General features: G+C 42.1%; 1 protein-coding gene across 1 annotated transcript in view; it reads left to right on the top strand.

Moving 5' to 3' along the window:
* Positions 1-27,834, top strand: part of LOC145406748 (midasin) — a 489,879-nt gene that overhangs the window by 342,364 nt on the left and 119,681 nt on the right. Inside the window, exon 27 of the mRNA XM_080277847.1 lies at positions 18,473-18,593. Within this exon, the coding sequence (XP_080133973.1) occupies positions 18,473-18,593 (121 nt within the window). The remainder of the gene's footprint in view (positions 1-18,472; positions 18,594-27,834) is intronic.

Genomic DNA, 27,834 nt, shown 5'->3' with positions numbered 1-27,834 from the left:
CTGAATACCTGTGGGAAAATATTTGCCAAAAATCAGAGATTAACCCTAGAACATTAAAATTTTTATGGCATATAGTACTTACATTCAGCTTTCTCCTTAGACACATGTTGAGCCTTCGTGGACTACCAAAGGACTTGTGAAGACTTGCAAAGTTGGGTAACAAAGTCTTCACTTTCACACCTCCAGAAACCCGGTTTTCTTTCTACCACAGCCTCAATCTGTCACAGTACACTTTATACAACAACATACAGGTTGTTTGGAATCCGTATTTGTACAATAAGCACTGAAAATAAGGCTATAATGAACGGAGCGCACGGCCGACATGCAGCGCGGCGGTGATCTTCCCGTCACTGAACACACATTTCCCTTTTCACGGCTAAAAACACGTATACTACATTATTTTCCTTCATAGTACTTCGCAAAGGTTCGCTTGTCACTATTACGGCCATGAAAATCACTGTCACTGCCAGTATTGTGAATCGGGAATGAGGAAGACCACCGCGGCGCGAGTTTATTCAGCCTTACGGCAGGCACTTTATTCTCGCTCCGGTCGGCCACTCGCACTTCATTTCTATCGCTCACTTTCACTCTAGCTGTCCGTTTTTTGCCTTATTCATCAGTGTCACTGTCCATTGTTATAAAAATAATATTTTCTACACAACAAACTGTCACTGTCAGAACATAGAATAGGAACATATGCTTTCAACTTCTTACACTGGAGTGACTGTCACTCGCAATACTTATATTATTACTATACAATTATTTACACAAAAAAACACTGTCACTGTCAGTGCTTTTACAAGTACATACACTAATTTACACTCATCAGACTGTCACTGTCATTACGTAAAAGAAAACTAAACACTAGTATCACTGTCACTCTCAGTATTATTTCCAAGAATCTTACCCTTATTTTCATTATCTAGTCAGGCTGTGGTAGTCAAAGAAACACGGGTAAGCACAGAGGGGAATTTTGCACTCTTTGCACTGCAAGGAGGTGCGCCTAAATGTTCTGTCCTGCCTGGTAGTGTGGCTGCACACATGACACCTCCTCAGTGCTTTTCCCCTCTTGGCAGTGGCAGGCAGTGGCTCCAGGCAGTGTCGCTGAAGGTAGGCCTGACACTGTAGGCGGTCTGGAGGTGTCTGTGGGTGGCGCTTGGGACCTGATGCCAGTACCTGCCCATAACGCTGAAGCAGCTGGTAGACACAAGTCTTAGAAAATCGTCGGAGAGAGTAGTTTGCTGGCTTCCTGTTCTTGATCTTATACAGGATGAAGGCGTTCAGCATGCACATATCAATCAAGTGCAAGAACACCTTCCTGTACCAGCGACGATTCCTCCTCAGGCAGTCTATCTCTCCAATCATCATGTCAGACTTGTCCACCAGCCGCATATTGACGTTGTAGTCAATGACAGCATCAGGCTTCATCACAGGCTCGCCAGTCCTTCTGTCGACCTTCCCTGTGGCCAGCATTTCTCCCTTGTGTACTGTGGTGAGCACATTCACGACTCTCTTATCGTGCCACCTGATCGCAAGCATCTTGTCAGTTTTCTTCAGGTGCACGTCTCCCCGCTTTGATTTTTCAGCCTCGGGGAAGGCAGGGTAGTGTGCCCTATTGCTCCTGACAGTGCCACAGGATCCGACGCCGTGTTCAGAAAGGTACTTGGCGAGTTTAGGAGCTGTATAGTAATTGTCCGTATATGGGACATGATTCTCGCCAAAGTACTTTTCCAATAGCACTTTCACCACAGAACCAGAGAATCCAAGGGGGTCAGTCTTGTCCAAATCGACATTGCTGGCGGTGTAAATCACGAAGTCTAAGATGAACCCCGTCTTGCAGTCGCACAGCACGAAAAACTTGATTCCAAAGCGGTGCCGTTTGCTTGGAATATACTGCACAAACCGAAGACGGCCCCTGAACAAAACCAAGGACTCGTCAATCACCACTTTCTTGAAAGGGCGCAGGAACCTCGTAAACTTATCCTTGATCAAATTCAGGAGTCCCCTCACTTTCCATAATGGGTCAGTTCAGGAAGGCTCATCATTGTTCGCGAAGTGAAGGTAAGTCATGAGCTGCCTAAAACGATCGCGGCTCATGTATTTATTGAAGATTGGTGTGGGGCAAAGATCGTCTGAACTCCAGTATTCCTCCAGCTTATGTTTCCAATTGTGGGGCATCAATAACATCAACCCAATAAATACAAAGAGTTCCCTGATCGTTAGAGGCACCCATGCTGCCATCCGCGACGTGGATGGCATTGCCGGCTCACCTTCTCCTTCACGAACTGGAGCAGATTGCCCCTCGTACCTGTTCGTCTCGGTACAAATCTGCTCCATTACCTCGTTGTCAAGGAAGGCCAACAGGTAGTCCAAGCATTCACCATCCTCTTGGACAGGGAAGTCAGCCTGAACTCCACACCCACTGTCATCAAAGGGCAGATCTTCCGGCACAAAATCTGAGCCCTCTGACCACACGAAGGCATCAAGAGTGCCCTGCTTAGGCTGGAAGGTGCTGGGGGCGGCGGGGGGTGAGGCAGGTCGTGTGGGAGTGGGTGAGGCAGGCGGTGAGACAGTGCGTGAGGCAGAGGCTGTCCTAGGTCGTGTTGGTGTAGTGGTGGTGGTGGTGGGGAGATTAACAGAGGGTTCAAGGTCACTCGCAGTGGCGTGACTGGCGAGTTGCCTAGTGCGAGTAACCTTATGAGCTAGCCTTACACTAGGGGACAAAGTTCTTGCCCTACTACCACGAACACTGGGCCTACGGAAACCTCTACTCCATAAAGTCGACTGTCTACTTCTCTTCCGAGGTGGTGAAGGCGACTCTGAAGACTCAGGAGAAAGGGCAGCTGAAGAGGAGGACGAGAGAATGGGGCTGGGAGTGCGTGGCAGGCTGGCGGTGGCATGACGTGGCGTAGGGGACAATGGCTGTGAAGCGGGGTCACCACTCCTTTTCCTCTTGGCCCCCTTTCCATATTCTAGGCCCCTTTTCACAGGAGCCTTGCCTGTTGAGGTGCTTGGCACAGAAACAGTCACTTCTGGCACCTCAGACTCAGCACTCGATTGCGTGTCCGACTCTGCCAGGCTAGACCAAACACCGACGTCACTTCCATAATCCATGGACGCTTTCAATAATTCACTAGCTATTGCCGAGTCACTCAGTCCCTTAGCAGTTCCTGGTAAGGTTTTGTACGGGGTGGAGGTCACAAAACCCTTTTTTGGAGGGCTGGAAGGCACAGACTCGGAAGAGCTTGAATTCGACATGGTGTCACCTTGGAAGATTCGCGTGGACTGACGCTAAACAGGGGCAAACCGCGCGAAAAAATGCTAGTGTGACAACTGGGGAAACAAGCGTTTTCAAATAGCATAAGTGCTTGCGAGAGTAAGGCGCAGATTGACACGTATGAGCCGTCCGCGCGCTGCCATACCGCACGATGAGGGAGGGCCGCGCATCGGTGCGTGGGTGGGTAAAAAAATGAAACTTGGCAACAACCGAGGTCAGTAGTACAAAGGTCAAGTGTGCTAAAAGTAGCTCAAGGGTGGCGGTACTGATAGACAATACCAGCTGGAGCCTGCTTGCCCGCGGTTATTCAAAATTTACTCAAATCGCAAACGTGACGATCCGCCGTTATGTCCTTTGGGCTGACCGTCGCAAATGAGACGATCCGCGTTTAAGGGGTTAAAGGTAATTGGGCTAGTTACTAGGTGACATGGGCCTCTCTGGGGAAGCCCCATCACCTGTGCCAAAGCCCTCGAAGTTGAACTCAGGCTCCAGCACCTCCACTTCCTCTCTGTCCACTTCTCCTCCTTCATCCACTCCTGCTGGCACATCCAAGTCTTGCAGAATAGCAGCCACATTCTGTCTCTCGTGAAAATATCGTGTGATCCGGGCTTGTCTCTGCTCCTTTATGCTTCTGTTGTAGATAGCCATCACTTTAGACTTCAGATCACTCAGGGTCGATAGGATGTTGGTAGTCTCAAGCATAGTCCTGGTGCATGGATCAAAGGTGGTTGCCATGTCGGTTATGGTGGACAGGGTGGTTGCAAGATGTCCACCAACAAATGAGCATCGGTATGCGTCGTTGGCTGCCAGCTGGGAGCATCAAATTGTGGGGCAATTTGCGAATTGTGAGACAACTTGGAAACTTTTTTCTTGTGCGAAAAACGAGGCATCGAAGTAATGCATCCAAATATGAGGACTTACTGTACAAAGATAAGGAGGGAGGCTCAGAGACAGTTTGAGGAGGACATCATAAATAAAAGTAGTGATCAACCTAAGCTTTTTTACAGCCACATCTGAAGCAAAACCAGAGTTAAAGATAAAATACAGTCTATTACGGATGAGGGGATCATCTATACATGAGAGAAAGATATTTGTGAAACACTAAATAAAAACTTCCAATCAGTTTTTACAAAAGAAGGAAATTTTTAGAGAGATGATATGGACCATGCATGCCCACATGTATTACCAGATATACAAATACAGTGGAAGCTCGATTATCCAGGCTCGGATTATCCAGCTTTCGGTATATCCGGGCCGTGACCCAATGGTTCAGTGGTACAGTAATTCATAGAATTATCCATACGAATGCTCCGGTTTAAACAGGAAGCATCTAGTTGCTAGGGAGAGAGGCATGGATAAACCAGAGAGGGTCTTGCTCACCCTGCCCCCACCCACACCACCTGCTCACAACTCGATCACAAGGGTGGTAGGTTGGAGTTTGGTGAGGCAGCTGATACTCCTGACGTAGCCTAACCTTGCTTAACTACTTAATAATTTAACCTAATTTAACCTAACCTGACCTAACCTGGGCTCCAGTTGGGAAATTGGGAAACTAAATCCACTTTTGTGTACGATGAGTTTCTTCCTTTATGCCCGAAGCAATCGTAGGTACGGCTTAAAGAACGTGATAAAAGAGAAAATCTTTCAGCAAGAGAAGGTAATTTACTACCCTCAAAATAGAAAAACACAGAAAACAAACTGGAGGAATATGAAGTGAATTGGTGAAGTCTTTAGGCTGTATGCTTAGACGAAAAGTAATGGGTTTCCTAGTTTTAGGGAATGAAATGAAACAAGAATGTCTGCTAATCAGGAAAAAAAAAAAAAAAAAAATTACTCATCTCATGTGTTCTCGTAAGTTAGCATTCAGTTCTGCATTCTTCGTTAGGTATCGCACCTCCCAACACATTTCGGACCGACAGAGCATTGTTATTTCTTCCTCTTACATTTACTGTTCACCCTTTTGTTCGTTCTTAAGTGTACTGTATGTATGAAAGAGAGTATTAATACAAACAATAATTCATTCCATTAACCCCATCATAGCTGTCAACCTCGAACAATGGTTTACTGTACTGGTGTCAGGGATGTTGGGTTAGGGAGAGCTATAAAAAAATGCGAACAATTATGGGAAGGGAACGAAGGTCACTGGTATGTTTTCACGACCCTCCTCTACCATCTCAGACAGTCAGGCGGCCTGCCACTTCATCTCAGATGTTTTCGCTGATATGTTTAAATGCTAATGTAAAATGCACCCTAATTATGAGTAAGTTTCTTCCATTATGCCGGAAACAATCGTAGGTAAGGCTTAAGGAACGCTATGATAATAAGAAAACAAACTAGAGAATATGAATTGAATTGGTAAGGTTATTAGGGTGTATGCTTGGACGAAAATTTATGAGTTTCACAATTATAGGGGACGAAATGGAACAATTATGTTTACTAATAAGAAAAAATACTTTCATCTCAAGTGTTCTCGTAAGGTGGCATTCAGTTCCACATTCTTTGTTCGATGTTGCTTCCCAACACATTTCGGACCGACAGAGCATACAGTTATTTCTGCTCCTTACAGTTAAGTGTACATTTATTGCACATTCTTTTGTTCGTTCGTGTATGTGTGGAAGAGAGAGTATTGATACAAACAATAATGTATTCCATTAACCCCTTATGGCTGCCAGCCTTGAACAATGCTTTACTGTACCGGTGTCAGTAACATTAAGTTAGGGAGAGCCATAAAAACTGCGAACAATTATGGGAAGGGAACCAAGGTCACTGGTATGTTTACACGACTCTACTCTACCATCCCAAACAGCTCGGCGGTCTTTTCATCCCAGATGTTTTCGCCAATATGTTTAAATGCTAAAGTAACATGCACCCTAACTTTATGTTTAAATTCTAATGTAACATGCCCCCTAATTTTCTTTCACGAATCTTAGCAAATCACAAGATGGGTTTAGGGAGGAGGGGAAGAAGCCAGGTTTACCAGACGAGTCTTTTCAAATCTGTAAGAAAAAGAAACTGACTTTATAACTTTGAAAAAATGGTTTCAAGGTCTGCCACGGGAGCACACAAATTTCTGAACTCACGAACATTGAGGACTTGAGGGGGGGTAAACATACGCTTTGCTGTAAGCAGTAAAAGCACCTTACCAAATCAGTTCATCCTGATAGTCTGTTATATTTTTCTGATTATTTCTTGGTTGGTAAATAAACATTTCTTGTTAAATCTTTCCCCGCTGTTTTTAGCTGTCCTGGTGTGACGACTCTTTGATTCGTTAACGTAATGGCAGAAGACACTGTTCTAATCTAAGTGTTTAAACCTGGCCTAACCTAGCTTAACTGCACCTAATAATGTAACCTAACCTAATCTTCAGTTGGGAAGTTGGGAAACGAAGTCCACATTTGAGTACGATGAGTTTCGTCCATTGTGCTGGACACAATCGTAGGTACAGCTTTAGAACGAGAGTATACTAACAGGGAGGAAATCTTTCAGTAAGAAAACGTGATTTACCGAACTGAATATAGTCTGAAAAATACTGAAACAAACTGGAGGAATATACATTGAACTGGAAAGGTCTTTCTGGTACTTAAAGTGTACATTTACCGGTAAATAAATCAGTCTAACAGTACAGTACTTGTGTTTCTCCCGGATTAATCGTGCTTTCGGACTAATCGGGCACCCCTTAACACCATATAGCCCGGATAACCGGCCTATCTCTGTATCAGAAAAAGAAGTACAGGAAGAGTTATGTAAAGCAGACAAAGGAAAAGCAAATGGTCGTGATGGAATTTCAGGTTGGGTGCTACATGAATGTGCAGAAAAGTAAAGCAGACCATTGTATTTAATATTCAAGGAATCTTTAGGTCAGGGTAAACTACATGATATCTGGAAGAAAGCAAACATTGTTCCCCTATTCAAGAAAAGGAATAGACAAAATCCACTTAGCTACCTACCAGTATCACTGACTAGTGTTGTAAGTAAGATACTAGAAAAAGCTGATAAGGAAAGTTTGGGTAAAACATCTAGAAGACCACAGTATAATAACAGAGAGGCAGTTCAGTTTTAGAAGGGGAAAATCGTTTGTTACTAATCTATTATGCTATTATGATAGTTACGGAAACATTACAGAAAAGAGAAGGATGGGTGGACAGTATCTATTTAGATTTTAAGAAAGCATTTGACAGAGTACTGCACAAAAATTTTTTATGGAAGCCGTACCATTTGGGAGGTATCCAAGGCAGTCTGTACTGTTGGATGCAGGATTTTATCTGAAAAAAGGAAATGAGAACAATTTTAAGGGGAAATTACTCATCATGGAGGGAAGTGACCAGTGGAGTGTCACAGGGCTCAGTGCTGGCACCAATTATGTTTTGAGTGTATTTAAATGACATAGACAGTAACTTTGGAAATGGAAGCTATCTAAATATGTTTGCGGATGATGCAAAAATTCAGAGGAAAATTGCTAACACAGGTTCTAGCAAAGAGCTGCAAGAGGAATTAAACAAGCTGGATGAATGGAGCAATAAATGGCAAATGGAATTCAGTGTGGACAAGTGTCATGTAAGTAAATTTGGTAAAAGTGAGACAATACCAGATTGAGATTATAAGTTAGGATGATCAACCCTCCACATATCAGGAAGGGAGAAGGACCTAGGAGTAATTATCAATAACAGACTATCTCCAGATGACCACATCAGTGAGAAGGCACATAACATATATACATTGCTTGCTAATATGAAAATAGCATTCACATATATAATTGAAGACATGTTGAGAAAGATACTAACATCATTCATTAGACTAACCCAGGAATATGCATCAGTAGTTTTTTTTTTTTTTTTTTTTTTCAAGGAAGAAGGAACCAAAGGCCATGAGCCCGCTATAAGAGTTCCCTCCAAGAGAAAAACAAAATTCAAGATCCATTCATTTCGAGATGCCTGGACACACTGCGTTTGAAAGACTGGAGATCATAGGCAGCAGGAAATACAGACAGAGGGAGACAGTTCCAGAGTTGACCTGTTGCATAAATGAAGGACTGGGAGTAATGGTTAACTCTGGCATTAGAGAGTTGGACAGAAAAGGGATGAGAGTTTGCTGCTAGACGGATGCTATGTGCCCATCGTAGAGGTGGAGGAATGCATGCAGACAGTTCAGAGTAGCAGTGACCATTAAAGTAGCAATAGAAAAGAGATAAAGATGCAACAGTGTGGCGAAGAGACAGAGGTTGAAGGGGGTCAGTAAGAGGAGGAGAGTTAATGAGACGAAAAGCCTTTGACTCCACCTTATTGAGAAGAGCTGTATGTGGGGAGCCTTCCCACACATGAGAGTTGTACTCCACACAGGGGCGGATAAAATCCCTGTATAGAGTCAACAATTGTGCAGGGGTAAAGAAAGAACGGAGTCGGCTTAGCACTCGCAGTCTCTTGGAAGCAGATTTTACAAGAGATGTAATATGATCTTTCCAAGATAAGTCCCGAGTAAATGAAACCCCAAGCATGTTCAAGGATGATGCAGGATTAAGCTGAATATTATTAAACATTAGTGTGTATACCTGTGGAAGATTTTGAGGGGTTGATAGGTGTAAGAACTGAGTCTTAGGTGCATTAAAAACAACAAGATTATTTTTACCCCAGTCAGAGATACGAGCCAAGTCAGACATTAGGTGTGCCATAGCCTCATCCCTTGTTTGTTGAAGTAATTGCTGAGATGGGCATTGCGGGAACCGAATGGAAAGGTGAAGGGTGGAGTCATCAGCGTATGAGTGGATAGGGTTAGATGTACAGCTTAGAAGGTCATTGATGAATAAAAGGAAGAGAGTTGGTGATAGGAGAGAGCCCTGAGGAACACCACTGTTGATAGATCTAGGAGAAGAACGATAGCCGTCTACAACAGCAACTATTTAATGACCAGAAAGGAAGCTGTAGATGAAGGCACAGATAGAAGGATAGAAACCGTAAGAGGGCAGTTTGGAAATTAAAGATTTATGCCAAACTCGATCGAAAGCCTTTGAGATGTCAAGTGCAATGGCAAAGCTTTCGCCAAAGTCCCAAAAGGAGGAGGACCAGGAGTCTGAAAGATAGGTGAGAAGATCGCCGGTGGAGCGTCCCTGATGGAACCCATACTGACAATCAGAAAGAAGGTTGTGATAGAATAGATGCCTTAAAATTTTTCTATTGAGAATTGACTCGAAAACTTTTGAAATACAGGACGTTAAAGCAATTGGACGATAGTTGGAAGGTTGGGAGTGGTCACCCTTCTTTGGGACTGGCTGAATGAGAGCAAACTTCCAGCAAGAAGGAAAGGTACAAGTTGACAGACAAAGGCGAAAGAGTTTGCCTAGGCAGGGTGTAAGCACAGAAGTACAGTTCTTGAGAACAACAGGAGGGACTCCATCAGGCCCATATGCCTTGTTAGTATTGAGGCCAGTGATGGCAGAAAATACATCAGCTGAAGAAAGAGTTTGCCTAGGCAGGGTATAAGCACAGAAGCACAGTTCTTGAGAACAAAAAGAGGGAGTCCATCAGGCCCATGAGAACAAAAAGAGGGAGTCCATCAGGCCCATGAGAACAAAAAGAGGGAGTCCATCAGGCCCATGAGAACAAAAAGAGGGAGTCCATCAGGCCCATATGCCTTGTTAGTATTGAGGCCAGTGATGGCAGAAAATACATCAGCTGAAGACATTTTAATGTCAGCCATGCGGAAGTCAGAGGCGGGAAGTGATGGAGGAACAGCACCGGAATCGTCTAAGGTGAAATTGGAGCAGAAAGTCTGTGTGAAGAGATCCGCCTTATCAGTAGAAGAAATAGCTACAGAACCATCAGAGTAGAAAAGAGGAGGGAAGGATGATGAGGTAAAGTTGTTAGAAAGGTTTTTGGCAAGGTGCCAGAAGGAGCGGGAAGAATTCGAGTTGGAGAGTTGATAGCATTTAGTACGGATGAAATTATATTTAGCAGAGCAAAGAACAGACTTAGCATGATTCCGGGCAGAAACGTAAAGATGACGTGATTCAGGGGTGGGTTGGCTCCGGTACCTTTTGTAAGCCCTCTCCTTGTTGTGGACAGCATTAGAACAAGCATGATTAAACCAAGGTTTTCTTCCGTTAGTCAAAGGATATGAGAAAGGAATGTACAGTACCCTCGCGTCCAATATGCGTTTGTCCAGCACGATACGCGTCCAGCACGGAGAGCAAAATATTAGTACAATTTAATGCGATTTAAGTACTGTACTGTAAAACAGGTGTGTAAGCATAACACGGACGGAGCTCCAAGAAGTGGGTGAAATCCGCAGTTCGCCTCTAGCACGATCACCTCTGGTCCAACACGGTCATACTGGACGTTCCCGTGACGCTGAGAACCAATCAAAACTTCCAATCAAGTTGTCTCCCTCGCCCACTATCGTGACGTGATCGTGATGTCGCCCAATGAAAAACGCTTCTGCTCCCACGTGATGTTTTGTTTAAATTTCTCCCGCCACAGCGCCACTCAGTCGCATAATTCGCATTGGATGGTGCTTTTTTCTTGCTGCATTTTCTGCCCTTGCTACTGCATTTTACTCAGCTCATGATGCCTAGGAAGCCTTCTGAGAACCCCAAGAAGTGGTGGCACCTCCCTCAGGCCACGAAGCTAGAATTCATCGAGAGTCAGAAGAATGGGGAGAGGAATTTCGAAGGATTTATGAGGGAGGTTGAGGAGGAGCAGCAGCCATTACCCGCTAGTGACGCCATCAGCCATCCTCCGGGGACTCAGTAGGAGTACCTACAGCCTCGGATACCACCTTCCATTCCCAACAAGCCCACCAACACTATCCTAAAAGGTTAGTTATCATTCATAGTACAGTACCATTCATTATAATTACAGCAGTACTAATATATGTATAGGTATATGGTAAGTATATAGGGTGACTTTTCCTAGGGTTGCTGACATAATTCATTTTTCCCCATAAGCTCTGTTCTTTGCCCAAAACGTTTTTGGTCCAACACGGGACCCATGCATGGCAATATTACTGTGTTGGACACAAGAGTACTGTATGCTTCCATGCCCAAGAGAATAACTTCTGTAATGCGCAAGGCACACTCGGATGGCTCCTGGCCATGGAAGCAATAATCATTCCAGGGAAAATCAAAGAAGTACTGCCTGAGGGCCTCCCAATCCCCAGCTCCAAAATGCCACAGGCGACGTTTCCCTAGAGGGTCTACAGGCCGTACCGGAGTGATAAGACTGGTTAAGGTGATCAGGGTGTGATCGGAGGAGCCCAACGGAGAGAAAAGATTAACAGTGTAAGCAGAAGGATTAGTTGTAAGGAAGAGGTCAAGTATGTTGGAGCTCTCTCCAAGGCGGTCTGGGATACGGGTAGGGTGCTGTACAAGCTGCTTTAGGTCATTAAGGATAGAAAAGATGTAGGCTTGTTCACCAGGTGGATCAGTGAAAGGAGAGGAGAGCCAAAGGTGGTGGTGAACATTGAAATCTCCTAGAATGGAGATTTCAGAGAAAGGAGAAATGGATGGAATGTGTTCCATCGTAGAAGTAAGATAGTTGAAGAATTTTTGATAGTCAGTAGAATTAGGGGATAAGTAAACAGCACAGATATATTTAGTCAGAGAATGACAGGAAAGCCGAAGCCAGAGGGTAGAGAATTCAGAGGAATCGAGTTCAGCAACACGAGAGCAAGATAAGTCGTTGCGTATATATACACAACAGCCACCTTTGGCTTTGAAATGAGTGTAGAGAAATAGGATGATACAGAAAAGGGTTTGCTGTCAGTTGCCTCAGACAGCCGAGTCTCAGTTAGAAAGAGAAGGTGAGGTTTAGAGGAGGAGAGGTGGTGCTCAACAGAGCGAAAAGTTAGAGGAAAGGCCGCGAATGTTGCAGAAATGAAGAAGAAGAGAGTCAGACAGTGGTTCCAGGTACCTCGAGTCGTCACCAGGAGAGGGCGGAAGGTGGGGGCATTTATGGTCCTCCCCCCCCTTGGGACTCCGAGGCTGGGTGATGAGATGCCATGATATTTTTTTAAATTTTGGAAAAGGAAGTGTAGTGTGTACTGTGCATGTTGTTTGGTGTAGATAGTTAGAGAAATTTGTGTTGGAGAGCATGCTGGCCTATTCTCTGTGTAACTGAGACTGAAAAACTTCAGCAAGGGGAACTAGTCCTGAGGGTTGATGAAACGGGAGCTCCAGTACTCCCTGTCATCAGCTTTCCATCCACTTTGGGAGTACTGCCCTGCTTGACTTGTGATACAGTCTACTCCTAATCCTCATCTCAAAAAACACATAGATACGATTGAAAAAGTACAAAGGGCAGCAACAAGATGGATACCAAGCCTAAGGGATCTAAGCTATGAAGAAAGACTAGAAAAATTGAGTTTACCAGCACTACAGGAGAGAAGGAAAAGAGGAGACATGATTATGCTATATAAATGCATCTCAAGGAAAGAGAATTAGCAAATAGACATAAATGAATGTAAACCTATGGGGAAGGATCAGCAAGAGAACACTGCAAAAATCTACATAAAAAGACAGGCAATAAAGACATAAGGAAATTTAGTTTCCCAAATAGGGCAGTTGATCAGTGGAATGTACTGCTGAATGAAGTACAGTAGTGTGTGCCAACACTATTCACAAATTTAAGGATATGTATGATAAAAATGGTTTAATACATGGGACAGTACGAGCTTGACTCATTCCTGTAAAGATACAATTAGGTAACAACAATTAGGTGCCGGTAAGGTAAGAACACGAACGCATGCATGCGCGCGCGCGCGCGCGCGCACACACACACACACACACACACACACACACACACACACACACACACACACACACACACACACACACACACACACACGAACAGCCGGAGAGAGCAGACGTCCCAGCTATCGCTCCTAAACCTTGAGTAGTTTCAGGAATTTTATCTGTCCTGTCTCCTAGGGTCTTTCTTTAAATTTAAAATAATGAAAGTTAGTAGACTACCAAAAATGTAAAGATTTGTTGGCTATAGTATACATGAATGTTTGTGGTTTATTCGGTAACAGCTGTTTTGGTACTTTACCGGTACATTAAACATGGCCGAAAATGTAAACAGTAAGGGAATGGAATTTCAAGGATTTGATGCTAATACCAATGTCATGGACCTGGTGAAAACATTAATTATGAGGATTAGTGAACTCGAAAAGAAAGTAGAGAATCTAGTGATAAAGGATGTGTCAGTAAATACGGAAACCACCATACAGAGTCTGATCCAGTCTAATGAAACAGCCAATGAAGAGATTAGTAATTTGAAGCGGGAAAATGTTGAACTGAGGAGGAAACTAGAAGAGAGTACTGTACTAATAAAACGGAGAAGGTGAGTAATGTATTAGAAGAACATAAGGCAAAGTGGGCACATGTAGAAGAAGAACAGAAAGAAGTGGTCAGCTTAAGAGAGATCATCCAGGAAGAAAGGGAAATGAACAAGAAAGAAATGGAAGAAAATGTAGTGAAAATACTGAAGAAAAAAGAGAAAATAGTGAGAGAAACTGTAGAAAGGAACAGATGTGTGGTAGTATTTGGAAACAGGGAAGAGGAAGAAAAGGTTAGGTTCGTAAGACTCGAGAGAGACACGAACATGGTGAGAGGAATATTAGGCAAGATTGACCCCGAAGGAGACAAGTGGGTAAAAGAAATTGAGGAAGTAAGGAGGATAGGGCCTTATAAGAAAGGGGAAACAAGACCAATGAGAGTCAAGTTTACATCAGAAAGTGTAATGAATGAGATACTTAAAGTGACCTGGAAATTAAGCAAAGAGGCGGGGATGGAAAATATTATAATAAGAAAAGATCTGAATGAAGAAGAAAGAGAAGTTTTAAAATCATTAAAGGAAGAAGTAAAGGAAAAAAATGATAAGAGGACAGAGGAAGAACGTAATACTTTTTTTTGGAGAGTGTTGGCTATGAAAGTAAGGAAATGGTATTTAAGGAAATAGAAGTGAAGGAAACTAGGGGGGATGGTTGTGAAAGATCAGAAGTTGAGGAAGTGGTATGGACAGAGAGTAGGAGAGAAGAGGGTATTGAAAACGTAAAAAATAATTTGAAGGTGATATATACTAATGTTGATGGTTTTATATCAACAAGGATCGAATTAATGATTTCTTGAGAGAACATGAACCTGATGTCATGTGCTTTGTAGAGACCAAATTAAGAGAAGATATTGATGTTCATTTGGGAGATGGTAAATACAAACTATGGAGAAAAGACAGAAAAGAAAAAAAGGGAGGAGGAGTGATGATAGCAGTGAAGAACAACATAAATGTAGATACTGTGGAAATGGGAGAAGGCAGGGCTGAAGTGATATATATGAAATTAGAAACTGGAGAGAATGTTAAGAGAGATATGGCGGTAGTGTATGTTCCCCCAAAGACGAGAGCATGGAAGGACGATGAACACCATGAGATGTTGTCAGATATGGCTAACTACTTGCAAAAAATAATTGAGAAAAGCAATAATATAATTTTGGTGGGTGACTTTAATTGTAAAGAGGTGAACTGGGAGGAATGGTACTCGGGAGGCGGCGAGGATTTGTGGGGCACTATGTTATTAAATATAATAATGAATAATGTGATGACGCAATGGGTCAAAGAAGAGACACGGTTTCGAGGTGAGGACACACCAGCAAGGTTGGATTTACTGTTCACCATAGAACCCGATGTAATAGAATCATTGGAATATCTCTGTCCTTTGGGAAAAAGTGATCATGTGGTCATTGAGTTCCAGATGTTAATAGGGAACGTCGAGCCAAGAGACGAGCTTCATAGACAGGGAAGATACAACTTTGGCAAAGCAAATTTTACAGGATTGAGAAACTTTTTTGAAAATGCGGATTGGAGAAAATTAAGAGAAACAAGAGAGATACAGAAGAAGTGGGATATCTTTCTAGACCTCTATAATTTGGGAGTGGAAAAATTTGTACCAAGAGTAAGAGGGAAAGCAAACAGGAAAAAGGAGTGGTTTAATAGAAGGTGTATGATAGCAAAAAAAGAGAGAGATAAGGCTTGGAACAATTGGAGAAAGAAAGGTAACGACAGAACAAAGGAAGAATATAAAAGAACAAGAAATGAATACACAAGAATACGTAGAGAAGAAGAAAGGAATTTTGAAAAAGGTATAATTGACAAATGCAAGGATGAACCCAAACTGTTTTATAGATTTGTTAATGGCAAACTGAAACAAAAGGAAGGAATCACCAAGCTGAAAGTAGAAGGAGAGGTCTTTAAGGATGCGGCAATGCAAGCAGAAATAATGAACAAACGTTTCCAGTCAGTTTTCACTAAAGAAAAGGAGCTTGTGGAAGGGGAGGGAGTGATTAGAAATGTTCCGGTGATGAAAGATATAAAAGTGGAGGTACAGGAAGTGTATAAATTACTGGAAACTGAAGATGTAAGGAAAGCCCCAGGACCTGATGGAATTTCTAATTGGGTACTGAAGGAATGCAGAGAACAACTGACGGATAAAATTCACAGCTTAATTGTATGCTCACTGGAAGAGGGGAAAGTGCCAAAAGAATGGAAGAGGGCAAATGTGGTACCAATTTACAAGGGAGGAAACAGGGAAGAACCCCTGAATTATAGACCATTGTCTCTAACCAGCATGGTCGCAAAATTGTGTGAGAGAATCCTGAAAGACAGATGGATAAAATATCTGGAAGAGATGAATATTTTGGCTGAATGTCAGTTTGGATTCAGAAGTGGTAGGTCATGTGTTTCAAGCTTGTTGAGCTTTTACTCAAGAGCAATTGATGTGGTACAGGAGAGAGATGGTTGGGTGGATTGTGTGTACTTAGAGAAGGCCTTTGACAAGGTACCTCATAAGAGACTAATGTGGAAACTAGAATATCTAGGAGGACTAAAGGGGAAACTTCTGGAATGGATGAGAGATTTTTTGAGAGACAGACAACTGAGGACAGTAATAAAGGAAAAGATGTCTGGATGGAGGGAAGTAACAAGTGGAGTCCCTCAAGGCTCAGTGTTGGCGCCAGTAATGTTCCTAATTTACGTAAATGATATGGTAGATGGGGTGAACAGTTATGCAAGTCTGTTTGCTGATGATGTAAAGATCTTGAGGAAGATAGAGGTTGAGGAGGATTGTAAAATACTGCAGGAGGATTTGGATAGGATACACAATTGGAGCCTTACGTTGGAAATGAAATTTAATGTAAAGAAATGTAAGATATTGGAAATGGGTAAAAGTACCAGGAGACCATCACTGAATTATTTTTTGGGTAATGAATTAATCACAAAAAGGAGAGAAGAGAAAGATTTGGGAATGCTGGTCAAAGATAGTTTGTCACCAGAAAAGCACATTAACAAGATAGTTGGAGAGACTTATAAGCTCTTGACTAACATAAGAGTAGCATTTCATTATATGGATGAGGAAATGATGAAAAAATTGATAGTGGCCATGATCCGCCCCAGGTTAGAATATGCTGCAGTAGTGTGGTCCCCACACAAAAAGAAAGATATAAACAAGATTGAGAAAATACAAAGAACAGCAACCAAGATGGTCCCCAGTCTGACAGACCTGTCATACAGAGAGAGGCTGGAAAAACTGGATTTGCCTTCGTTAGAGGAAAGGAGAAAGCGGGGAGACATGATTGCGGTGTTTAGGACCATGGTGGGAGTAGATAAAATTGACAAAGAGGATCTGTTTGTATGGGATAAGAGAGCAACAAGAGGACATGGAATGAAATTGAAAAAGTCAAGCTGCTTGAAGGATATCAAGAAATATAGCTTTCCTTACAGAAGTATAGACTTATGGAATAGCCTGGACAAAGAGATCGTCCAGTCTAAAATCTTAAACGAGTTTAAAGTTAAATTCGACTTATTGAGAAACAGCGACGGAAACCTACGAGCATAGTACATTCCTTGTATATCACAGTTAGGTATACTAGGTAAATACTTAAATGTTTGGAACGACGTAGACAAAGAGGTGGTGCATGAGAAAAACATTCATGTGTGTAAAGGTAGACTTGATAAATGTGGATATGGAGACAGGACAACACGAGCATTGCTCAATTCCTGTATACTACAAATAGGTAAATACAAATTGGTAAATACACACACACACACACACTTACTTGAAGCGGTATAGTGGTATATGACACAGGACTGACATTCAAGGAACCAAGAAGTTGTGCATCCCCAGACTTACGTGCATTCAGATCAGCTACAGGGACGTACTTTTGGCAACATAAAGTATTTCTTTCGCCCAAGGTTCGGAGTCACCCAACCATGTCAGTGCCATCATTGGGTGCACTCCTCCCTACTCTGCAAGCAGTATATTAGGTCACTGATGTCCTATGCCTCCGTGGCATGGGTCCTATCCAGTCAGACACTTAATACAATACATTGCAGGCATACAGAACAATGCCCACACATCAGTGGCTCTGTAAATAGAACTGATCGAATACACTTTGTCAGGCTTAGATCAGGAAATCACCCTGCTGTCTTTAGTTACCAACTTAGATTTGGGTTGGGTGGAATTACAGATGACCCTCAGTTTAACACACAATTGAGCACTGCACAGCACATGCTACAGTAAGACATAGACACAGCATCAGTGATGTAGGGAACATGGAATGTCATAGGAGCAGTAGCTTACCTGCAGTCAGTGGGTGTTCATGGCCAGGTGGACCAGGGTTAAGCAACAACAGCAACAATAGGTATAGAATCAGACTAAGTTTAGTTCTGAGTCTGAGCCTTCCTGGTGTTAATTTGAACATGGACATAGCAAAATGTTTATAGCATTTGAGAATGAAGAGTTAAATGTAGTATGCATATTTCTGTTGGCTTAGAAGACTTTCCTTCACCTCTTCCATATTGATTTATTTTGCATATTGCACATTAGTATTGTTTTTTCTTTATATTATTAGTATGTGTTTGATGTTGATATCGACTGCCTGAATACTTGCATCAAACATTATAACCCTTTGAATCTAAATATAGTATTGGTTTGAATTTATTCTTTGGTATGAGGGTCTTTCATAGTCCGAAGTATTTATATAATTTTATTTAACTCCATCAGTTTGGAAACTATACTAAGCTGGCTTAGACCATCTTGAGGTATATGTTAAAAAAAAAAAAAAAAAAAAAAAAAAAAAAAGCTGAATAGAGTAATGAGAGTTTTCAATAGATTTTATGTTTATATTTGTGTACATGTTTTACTTGGTTTTGTTAGCATATGAGAAGCCAAGCATCTGCCAGGTGAAGCAAGTAGCAGCCCTGACCCGCCAGCTGATAGAGATTGGTCACCCTCCTTGCACCGCCCTTCACAGTGCCCTTGACCTTGTTTATGCCAGGTAAGCATTCACTCTTCATGGCAGCTGGGAATTGGTGTATAGTGGTACTTTAATATATAAGGTGTCTGAATTAGAACCGGAATATGCACAATTTTTCCCAGTACCTAGATAACCATATACAGTATACCCTCTCTCTGGTAACACCAGTATAGTGGATCTCAGATTTAAGGAATGTAACAAAGCCCACCAAACATTCATCAGCTATAACGAGCAGTGGTTGTTAAATGGGGGTGCATTAGTTTGCAACACATATGTTTCTTATCCTTTTTTCTCCAAATTGGCCCGAAATTGCCCTCTCACCATTGTGATTACTGAGTTGTAATAATAGACTAGCAATGCTGTACTAGTCATGAAGAAGTGCTATGATAAAAATGTGAAATAAGTTGCAGAAGGGTGAAATTATGGGCCAAATAAGTGTAAAATTTATATATACAGTAGTTTACATTTTTACTACAGTAATCCCTTGGTTTTAGCAGTTTACATTATCACTACAAGATGAAAATCTGCATTCCTACTGTTATAGTACACCTGAGCTGGCCTAAGCCTAAGACTCGCAAACATTTGCCTGACGCATCAGCCCATGACATCATCACTTGAGTGAGCCGCTTTCATTGACTGGACCTTTTAGCCATGAATACATGCTTTTTGTTGGTCCACACCATTACAGCTGGGGTAGAACCACAACCCGAAGTCATAAACTGCAATAATCAGCGTCAAATGTGTGCCAATAGAGGTACAGTATTTTCTATCTATCTATCTGTTGCCAGAAGCCTCAATCCCGTTTGGGGTGGCCACAAACAAATCACCTCCACATCGCCCTGTCCCCTGCCATTTCACTGCCCCGCTCTCAACTCACACCCCCTTCTCTCATATACCTCTCCACCCCATCCCTCCATCTCATCCTCGGCCTCCCCCTCCCTCTTCCCCCCTCCACCTCACTCACATGCACTCTCTTCGTCAGTGTTTCACCCTCCATCCTCTCCACATGGCCAAACCACCTCAATCTATTCCTCCTAACGCTTCCTATCACATCCACATCCACACCACAACGCTCCTTTATATTCTCATTTGTCAGCCTGTCTCTCCATGTGACTCCACAGGCTCCTCTTAACCCTTACACCGCGGGCATGTTTCCCAATGTTTTGCATCTCCAGCGGGGTTATTCGGGCTCCGACAGACTCTCAAAAAATATTTGCCAAAAATCAGTTATTAGTCCTAGAATATTAAAATTACATATGTACTGTACATGGCACATACCTTCAGCTTTCTCCTGGGATGTTTGTTGAGCCTTCGTCGATTACCGTAGGACTTGTGGAGAGCTCTGAAGTTGGGTAACGAAGTCTCCACTTTACACTTCCCGACAACCTGTAATATGATTACCACAGCCAGATATTAACACTATAAACACTACTCTATGATTATCAAGTAGTTTGGGATCCATACTCCAAATAAAAACCACTGTGAAAGCAATGAAAATTACGAGCGCGTATGACCTTCCCACTTGCGCTAGTTCGCTGTTGGTATTCTGTCATTTATTATTCATAAAACCACTCACACTTTATATTTCTATTACTATATAATACTTATATATATCTACAGTCTTTATCCATAAGTTTCCTTCAGTAGTATTAGTTTATTGTCACTGTAGGGATTCAATTTCTTTCAGTAAAGTACGTAGCATTCACTTTCTCGTCCTGTATACTAGCATTGAGAGTGAATGTCACTTTCGCCTTCACTCTCATAACTCATAGTATTCAGACATGCTAGAGTGAAACTTTCACTTTCATTACTCCTAGGGTATATACTCGTATTCTTATACTGTAATACTACTCATTTTCGTTTCTATTTACGTTCTCTATTTTATTTACGTTATTTACATTTCTATTTTATTTACACTGTGTTATGCACTGTCACTTGAAGTAACTTATAAAACTATTTTCCACTGTTCACGTATATTTATATTCATTACTTTCACTTGCTGTTTACACATTATTTACACATTATTTACAATTCCACTTGCACTGTTTTACTCAATAGAAAGATCGTAGTCACTCTTTTATCAATTGTCAGCCCTTTACCTCTTTCCACACGATGTTTAGTAGGGGGTAAAAGTCACAGGGCCCTTTGCATGGGGGTGAAAAGTCCCTGAAGTCAGCAAGAGCAAACAGACGTCCCTCCACATTGGAAGATGAGAGTGAACTGATAAGGGTGGGCCGGGGTGGTGGCCTACCTAGAGAAATGCATTACTGCCAATGTTAGCCTCTTGACAGCAGCTAATATATAGCAGTGAAATGATTGGCAGGGAATCTAGACAATACATTATAAATTAGGTAGTTCCAGGCGAATGTAAATATCACTTAGGCTTCTCCCTTCCCTCCTTATATGTATATTTATTACGAAAATAGATTATACGGCATATTTCAAGGGGAAATAAACAGCGAAAATTAGCGAATGAGTGCACGTGAGGTGTTGTCAGGTGATAATTAGCCAATTCCAGGTGTATGGCACTCTCACTTACCTTATTTCTTTCTTGTATATATTATTTGGTATAAGAATAGGGCATAGGGCTTATTTCAATGGATGAAATCAGTGAAAAATTCCAGGGAAGATTTACTTAGCGTAGCATGGCATGGCAGGTGAGAGGATAGGGTAATTGAGGGGGGGTAGGGAGGGGAGTCAAGAATGGGGAGAAATGGCTAAAATGTCAATAATGGATGGGAGTACAGATGAGATTAGGAGTGCTGACTAGTGTTGACATTGGCAGTACCGATAGATGATACAAGCCACCACTTGGAAGCCCGGGTGAATTCAAAATAACACAGAATCACAAAAGCAACGCCCCGCGGTATGATCCCTTGCTCCCAAGCGTCACGAAAGTGACGCCTCACGGTTAAGGGGTTAAATAACTCATTTCCACTGCTCTCACTCTTGACTTGTGTCCTTCCAACAACGTCCAAGCTTCACTTCCATACGTTAGAGTTGGTATCACAGTACTGTCATGTAGTAACTTTTTTACTTCCATGCTCATTTCCATGTTTCTTATCACTCCTTTCAAAGAACCAGCAACCTTTCTTCCCTGCTGTACCCTTTCAAGCACTTCACCCTCCAAACCTCCATCCTTACTCATCACACTACCCAAGTACTTAAACATACTCACATTTTCCAATTCCTCACCATCCAACCTCACTGTACATTCACTGACTTCACCTCTCTCAAAGACCATCACTTTATTCTTCCCCACATTCACCTTTAAATTCCGTTTCTTACACACTCTCCCAAACTCATCCACCAAGACTTGCATTTCTCCTTCGTCTTCACTCAACAACACAGTATCATCTGCAAACAACAGTACAGGGAGTTTCTAAACACTACCCTCTCTCACCAGGGCCACTCCAACATCCATTACCCTGCCTTGTACCTCTTTTATTACAGTATTTTCAGTTATACAAATGGTAATTTTCAGTTATGTGCTTCGGAAACATGTAACATCAATGTCATTTCTGATAAAATACTCAAATAATTCTGTAAGTACTGTACAGGAGTACTATACAGCTGAAACTGGTTTGGCCAGCTTTTGTTTATAGCTAAGGCAGCCTCTCAGGCAGTCTTCTTAGTGTCAGTTTAACCCCTTAACCACGGGACGTCACTTTCATGACGCTTGGGAGTAAGGGATCATACCGCGAGACGTCACTTTTGTGATTCTGTGTTATTTTGAATTCACCCAGGCATTCAAGTGGTGGCTTGTATCATCTATCAGTACTGCCAGTGTCCAACACTAGTCAGCACTCCTAATCTCATCTGTACTTCCATCCATTGTTGACAATTTAGCCATTTCTCCCTGTTCTTGACTCCCCTCCCTACCTCCCCTCCATTACCCTCTCCTTTCGCCTGCCCGACGCTAAGTAAATCTTCCCTGGAAGTTTCCACTGATTTCATCCATTGAAATTGGTGCTTAAAGAACAAATGATGAAAAAGAGGACTTGTGTACCTAGGAGGAAAATATGGAAGCTGAAAAACCAAGTAGTAAGGGATGCCTTCTATAGCGAGTTGAGGAGAGTGGTGGCTGAACAGGGAGCTGTAGACAGAGGCGTTAATGAACAGTACAGAGCCCTCAAGAACAATTTCTTGAGAGTTACTGATGTAACATGCGGCTGGACAAGAGGACCACCAAGACATAAAGTAACTTGGTGGTGGGATGAGGGTGTAGAAGCTGCAATTAAGGAGAAAAGAAGGCTTTTCCGGGAATGGAAGAAGGGTGGTAGCAAAGAGGAATATTTGGCTGCCAAGCGTAGGGCTAGGAGAGAGGTATACAGGGCAAAGTCTGAGTCACAGAGACAATTACTTGATAACCTAAATCATGGGGAAAGGAAAAATATATTTAGGGTGGCAGGTCAGGTGAAGAGGGTTAATCGGGATATCATAGGTGAGCAGTGTGTGAAGAATGATGAAGGAAGGGTAGTGGTGAACAGTGAGGATATTAAAGATGCATGGAGAGAGCATTATAACCGGTTGTTGAATGAGGAGTTTGACTGGGACAGGGAAGGTTTGGAGCCAGCAGATCCAGTGTCTGGCCCTTGGCCTTTGATTGATACTGCTACTGTGAGTGAGGCAATAGGCAGGATGAGGGTGGGGAAGGCAGCAGGTGTGTCTGGGTTGACTGCCGAAATGTTGAAGGCCTCAGGCGATATAGGGGTGAGTTTAGTCACTGACCTGATAAATAGGATTATTTATGAGTGTGTTGTCCCAGATGATTGGCTGAAGAGCGTAATTGTAAATGTGTATAAAGGGAAGGGTGATGCCCTGGAAAGAGGGAATTATAGAGGTATAAAGCTTTTAGATCAGATAATGAAGGTAATGGAGAGAGTTTTAGAAGGTATGATTAGAGAAAGAGTGAATATTGATGAGATGCAGTTTGGGTTTATGCCAGGTAGGGGGACCACTGATGCCATATTCATTGTTCGACAGCTTCAGGAAAAATATATTGGTAGGAGAAGGGATCTTTATTTTGTTTTTGTTGATTTGGAAAAGGCCTTTGACAGAGTCCCTAGAGAGGTGGTGAAGTGGGCAATGAGAAAGCTTGGCTTGGAGGAGTGGCTGGTTAGGGTGGTTATGGCCATGTATGTGGGTGCTCACACCCAGGTGAGAGTGAATGGAGATTTGAGTGATGAGTTTTCCGTGAATGTTGGTGTGCATCAGGGGTCAGTCTTGAGTCCCATGTTGTTTATCATGGTACTTGAAGCCCTTTCACGTGACTTTAGAAACGGACACCCGTGGGAGTTGTTGTATGCTGATGATTTGGTGTTGATTGCAGAGAATGAAAGGGAGGCGGAGGAAAGGTTTTGGAAGTGGAGAGATGGTATGGGGCAAAAGGGTTTAAGGGTAAATGCAGATAAAACAAAAGTGATGATATCTAGGGTTGGTGGCGGTACTGTCAAAGACGAGGGAGAGTGGCCATGTGCAGTTTGCCACAAGGGCGTGGGAAGTAATTCCATCTTGTGCGGTGTGTGTGATAAATGGGTGCATAAGAGATGTAGTGGTATCAGAGGTAGACTGCGAGATAATGCTGATTTTATGTGTACGGCATGCCGGGGTGAGCAGGTGGAGATCGTCAGACGTGAAAGAATTGAACTTGCTGGTGAATCTCTTGAGTGTGTGGAAGAGTTTTGTTATTTAGGAGACATGTTGTGTGCTGGAGGTGGGGCTGGAGCTAGCTCTGTGGCTAGGGTGAGAAGTGGTTGGAAGAAGTTCAGGGAGCTCTTGCCTCTCCTGACATTGAGGGGCTCTCCTACGTGCTAAGGGGTCTTTGTATGCAGCGTGTGTTAGGAGTGTAATGCTGTATGGCAGTGAGACCTGGGCAGTGAAGGAGGAAGACATTCGCCGGCTCAGACGTACAGAAATGACAATGATTAGGTGGATGTGCAGTGCGTCCCTGCGTCCAAGGCCTGGAGGGGCTGGGTTTACAATGGAAGAGTTGAGAGGTAGGATGGGACTGGAGTGTATTGGTGTTGTGATGAGGAGGGGTAGATTGAGGTGGTTTGGACATGTGGAGAGGATGGGGGATGATAGTTGGGTGAGGAAGGTGAGAAGTGTTAATATTGGGGGTGGGGTTATGAGGGGTAGACCGAGAAAGACATGGGACGAGGTCATTAAGTGTGACCTTAGTGTTAAGGGACTGAACAGGGAGGCTGCAATGGATCGTGCAGCATGGAGAGCCGCCATTAGGTGACCAAGGCCGACACATGCAAGCATGTTGGAGCCTTTAAAAACGAAACGAAACGAAATAAGCCCTATGCCCTATTCTTATACAAAATAATATATACAAAAAAGAAATAAGGTAAGTGATAGTGCCATACACCTGGAATTGGCTAATTATCACCTGACAACACCTCACGTGCACTCATTCGCTAATTTTCGCTGTTTATTTCCCCTTGAAATATGCTGTATAATCTATTATCATAAAAAAATATATATAAGAAAGGAAGGGAGAAGTCTAAGTGACATTTACATTCACCTGGAACTACCTAATTTATTATGTATTGTCTAGATTTCCTGCCAATCATTTCATAGCGGATATATTAGCAGCTGTCACCATGCTGACATTGGCAGCCTTTCACTGCCCCTAGGCCACCACAGCATTCAGTTTACTGTCGTCTTTCAAGGTGAAACCTTGTCGGATTCGCGCCCGTCCAATAGGAGCGTTCTCACGACTGGAGAAATGCCAGATATCACCGATATTTTAATTTTTCGGACGGAAAAAAATCACGTCGGGCAATGATTGAATGGCCTATTTCATGCATCTTATATATTGTAAAAATATGTAAATATTCTGTTTCTTCTCTATAAAATAGTGCTTTGTCAATGCAGCATGAAAAAATTTAGTAATATAAAAAATATTTCACAGTTGTTGCTGCCTGGTTTATGCATGCTTAGAAATATATATTTATATCTTTAACCAACAATAATAGTTGATTATAATTCATACTAACACATTAAACTCCCTGTGAGTAAGAATAAAATTTAATTCACTTCAAGAAAGCATGTTGATATTTAGTTGCTGCCTCCGTTACAACAAGTTATCCAAGCAAACCAAAACAGTTGTGTCTTATACTTGCCCTGTGATCTACTCCATTAGCTGGCTTGCTTCGTACGTCTGGCAGCGCTAGGCTTCGATACGCCGTAACATTTTAGAGTCTAATAAATATTAAACTATGGCTAGGCCATATTTGCCATTTTTTGTACAAGTCAGATTATATATGAATGTCATTATTCATACGCTTTTTTTGCTTCTTACAGTCCAAAAACAGTCTTATTGACAGATACTGTCCTAACCTTCTTAGGGAAGAATATATAAATACTGTATACGAATTTTTAGGTGATATTTTGGGTGAAATAACACAAGTAAGAGTAATTTACATTTTAAAGGTATTTGCTTAACCAATATTGTAAATATTGATCAGAAAAAGAACGCTGAAGTTTAACTAATACCCCCTTAGCCCATCAAAATGAAAATGAGACACAGTTTCTGGTGGTGTCTGGCAGATTTTCCACGCAGCGCGAACGCTCCTATTCCGCCGCTTTTTAGCCCCATGCAATGGGTCCTGTGACCTCGTGTATAAAGGGGTAAAGGGCTAAGTGACTGCTGTGGAACGTGAACTGGCTAATTTATCAATGAAAATGATGGACAGTGACTACGATCTTTCTGGTGACTAAAACAGTGCAAGTGGAAATGTAAATAATATGTAAACAGCAAGTGAAAGCAATGAATGTAAATATAAGTGAACAGTGGAAAATAGTTTTATAAGTTACTGCATATGACAATGCATAACACATTGTAAATAAAATAGAAATGTAAATAGTGTAAATAAAATAGAGAATATAAATAGAAATGTAAATGAGTACAGTAATAATATAAGAATACAAGTATATATACTAGGAGTAATGAAAGTGAAAGTTTCACTCTAGCATGTATGAATACTATGAGTTATGAAAAAGAAAGTGAAAGTGACATTCGCTCTCAACGCTAGTATACAGGACGAGAAAGTGAATGCCACGTATTTTACTGAAAGAGAAATTGAATGCCTACAGTGACACTAAACTACTATTACTGAAGGAAACTTATGGATAAAGCATGCAGATATATATAAGTGTTATATAGTACTAGACATATAAAGTGTGAGTGTTTTTATGAATAATAAATGGCAGAATACCAGCGGCGAACAATCACAAGTGGGAAGCTGGTACGCGCTCGTAATTTTCATTGCTTTCACAGCGTTTTTTTTTTTTTTGTTTTTTTTTTTAGTACGGATTCCAAACTATTTGAAAATCATAGAACAGCGTTTCTAGTGATAATATCAGGCTGTGGTAATCATATTATGGGGTGTCGGGAAGTGTAAAGTGGAGACTTCGTTACCCAACTTCAGAAGTCTCCACAAGTCCTACGGTACTCGACGAAGGCTCAACAACCATCCCAGGAGAAAGCTAAAGGTATGTGCCATATGCATATGTAATTATATTATTCTAGGACTAATAACTGATTTTTGGTAAACATTTTTACAAAGTCTGTCGGAGCGTGAATATCGCCGCAGGACACGCAAGGAGCTCCAAAACAACCCCGCGGTTTAGGGGTTAAGCAACAGAAATACAGTAGAACCTCTTTGGTCCGGACCCTGTTAATCCGGATTTCTGTTAATTCGGACAAAATTTAAAAATAATAAACTCCAAAAAATATGTTGAAAATAATTCTAAAGTCATTCTCAGTATCGGTGCAGAAAGCGATCGTCACTTGTTTAGTCTCAGATCATGCTAGGTCGTAACATGGGCGCCTGTTTAATCACACGCTAGCATTCATTCCATCATCTAGTTCACCGACCATTTATATTTTTACGCCGTATTTCAGAAGTTAATCCTCCTTACCATGCCCCCTAATGCAAGTGTAGCTTCTGCAATGAATAAAGGTGTTAAAAGGAAGCATGTAACACTAAGTATTGCAGGTAAAGTGAAAATACTGGATAAACTAGAGGCTGGTGTTCCTGCAGGAAAACTCATGAATGAGATTACCCTGATGGTCCGGACAATCTGCTAATTCGGACAACCCTTCCCCCCGTATAGTCCGAACTAGAGAGGTTCTACTGTACATTACTGATTCACTTATTATTTCTGGCTGTAGTAGTAGTAGTAGTAGTTGTTCCCTAGGCATTCTGGCTGAACAGCCCTGAGTCACTTAGGAAGGCCATGGCCGAGA

The sequence above is a fragment of the Coenobita brevimanus genome, chromosome 71 (assembly GCF_032717465.1).
Source record: "Coenobita brevimanus isolate Jiangsu-jjx chromosome 71, ASM3271746v2, whole genome shotgun sequence".
Classification (NCBI taxonomy): Eukaryota; Metazoa; Arthropoda; class Malacostraca; order Decapoda; family Coenobitidae; genus Coenobita; species Coenobita brevimanus.
Note: the sequence above shows the minus strand (reverse complement) of the source record. Positions and strands in the feature narration are given on the sequence as shown.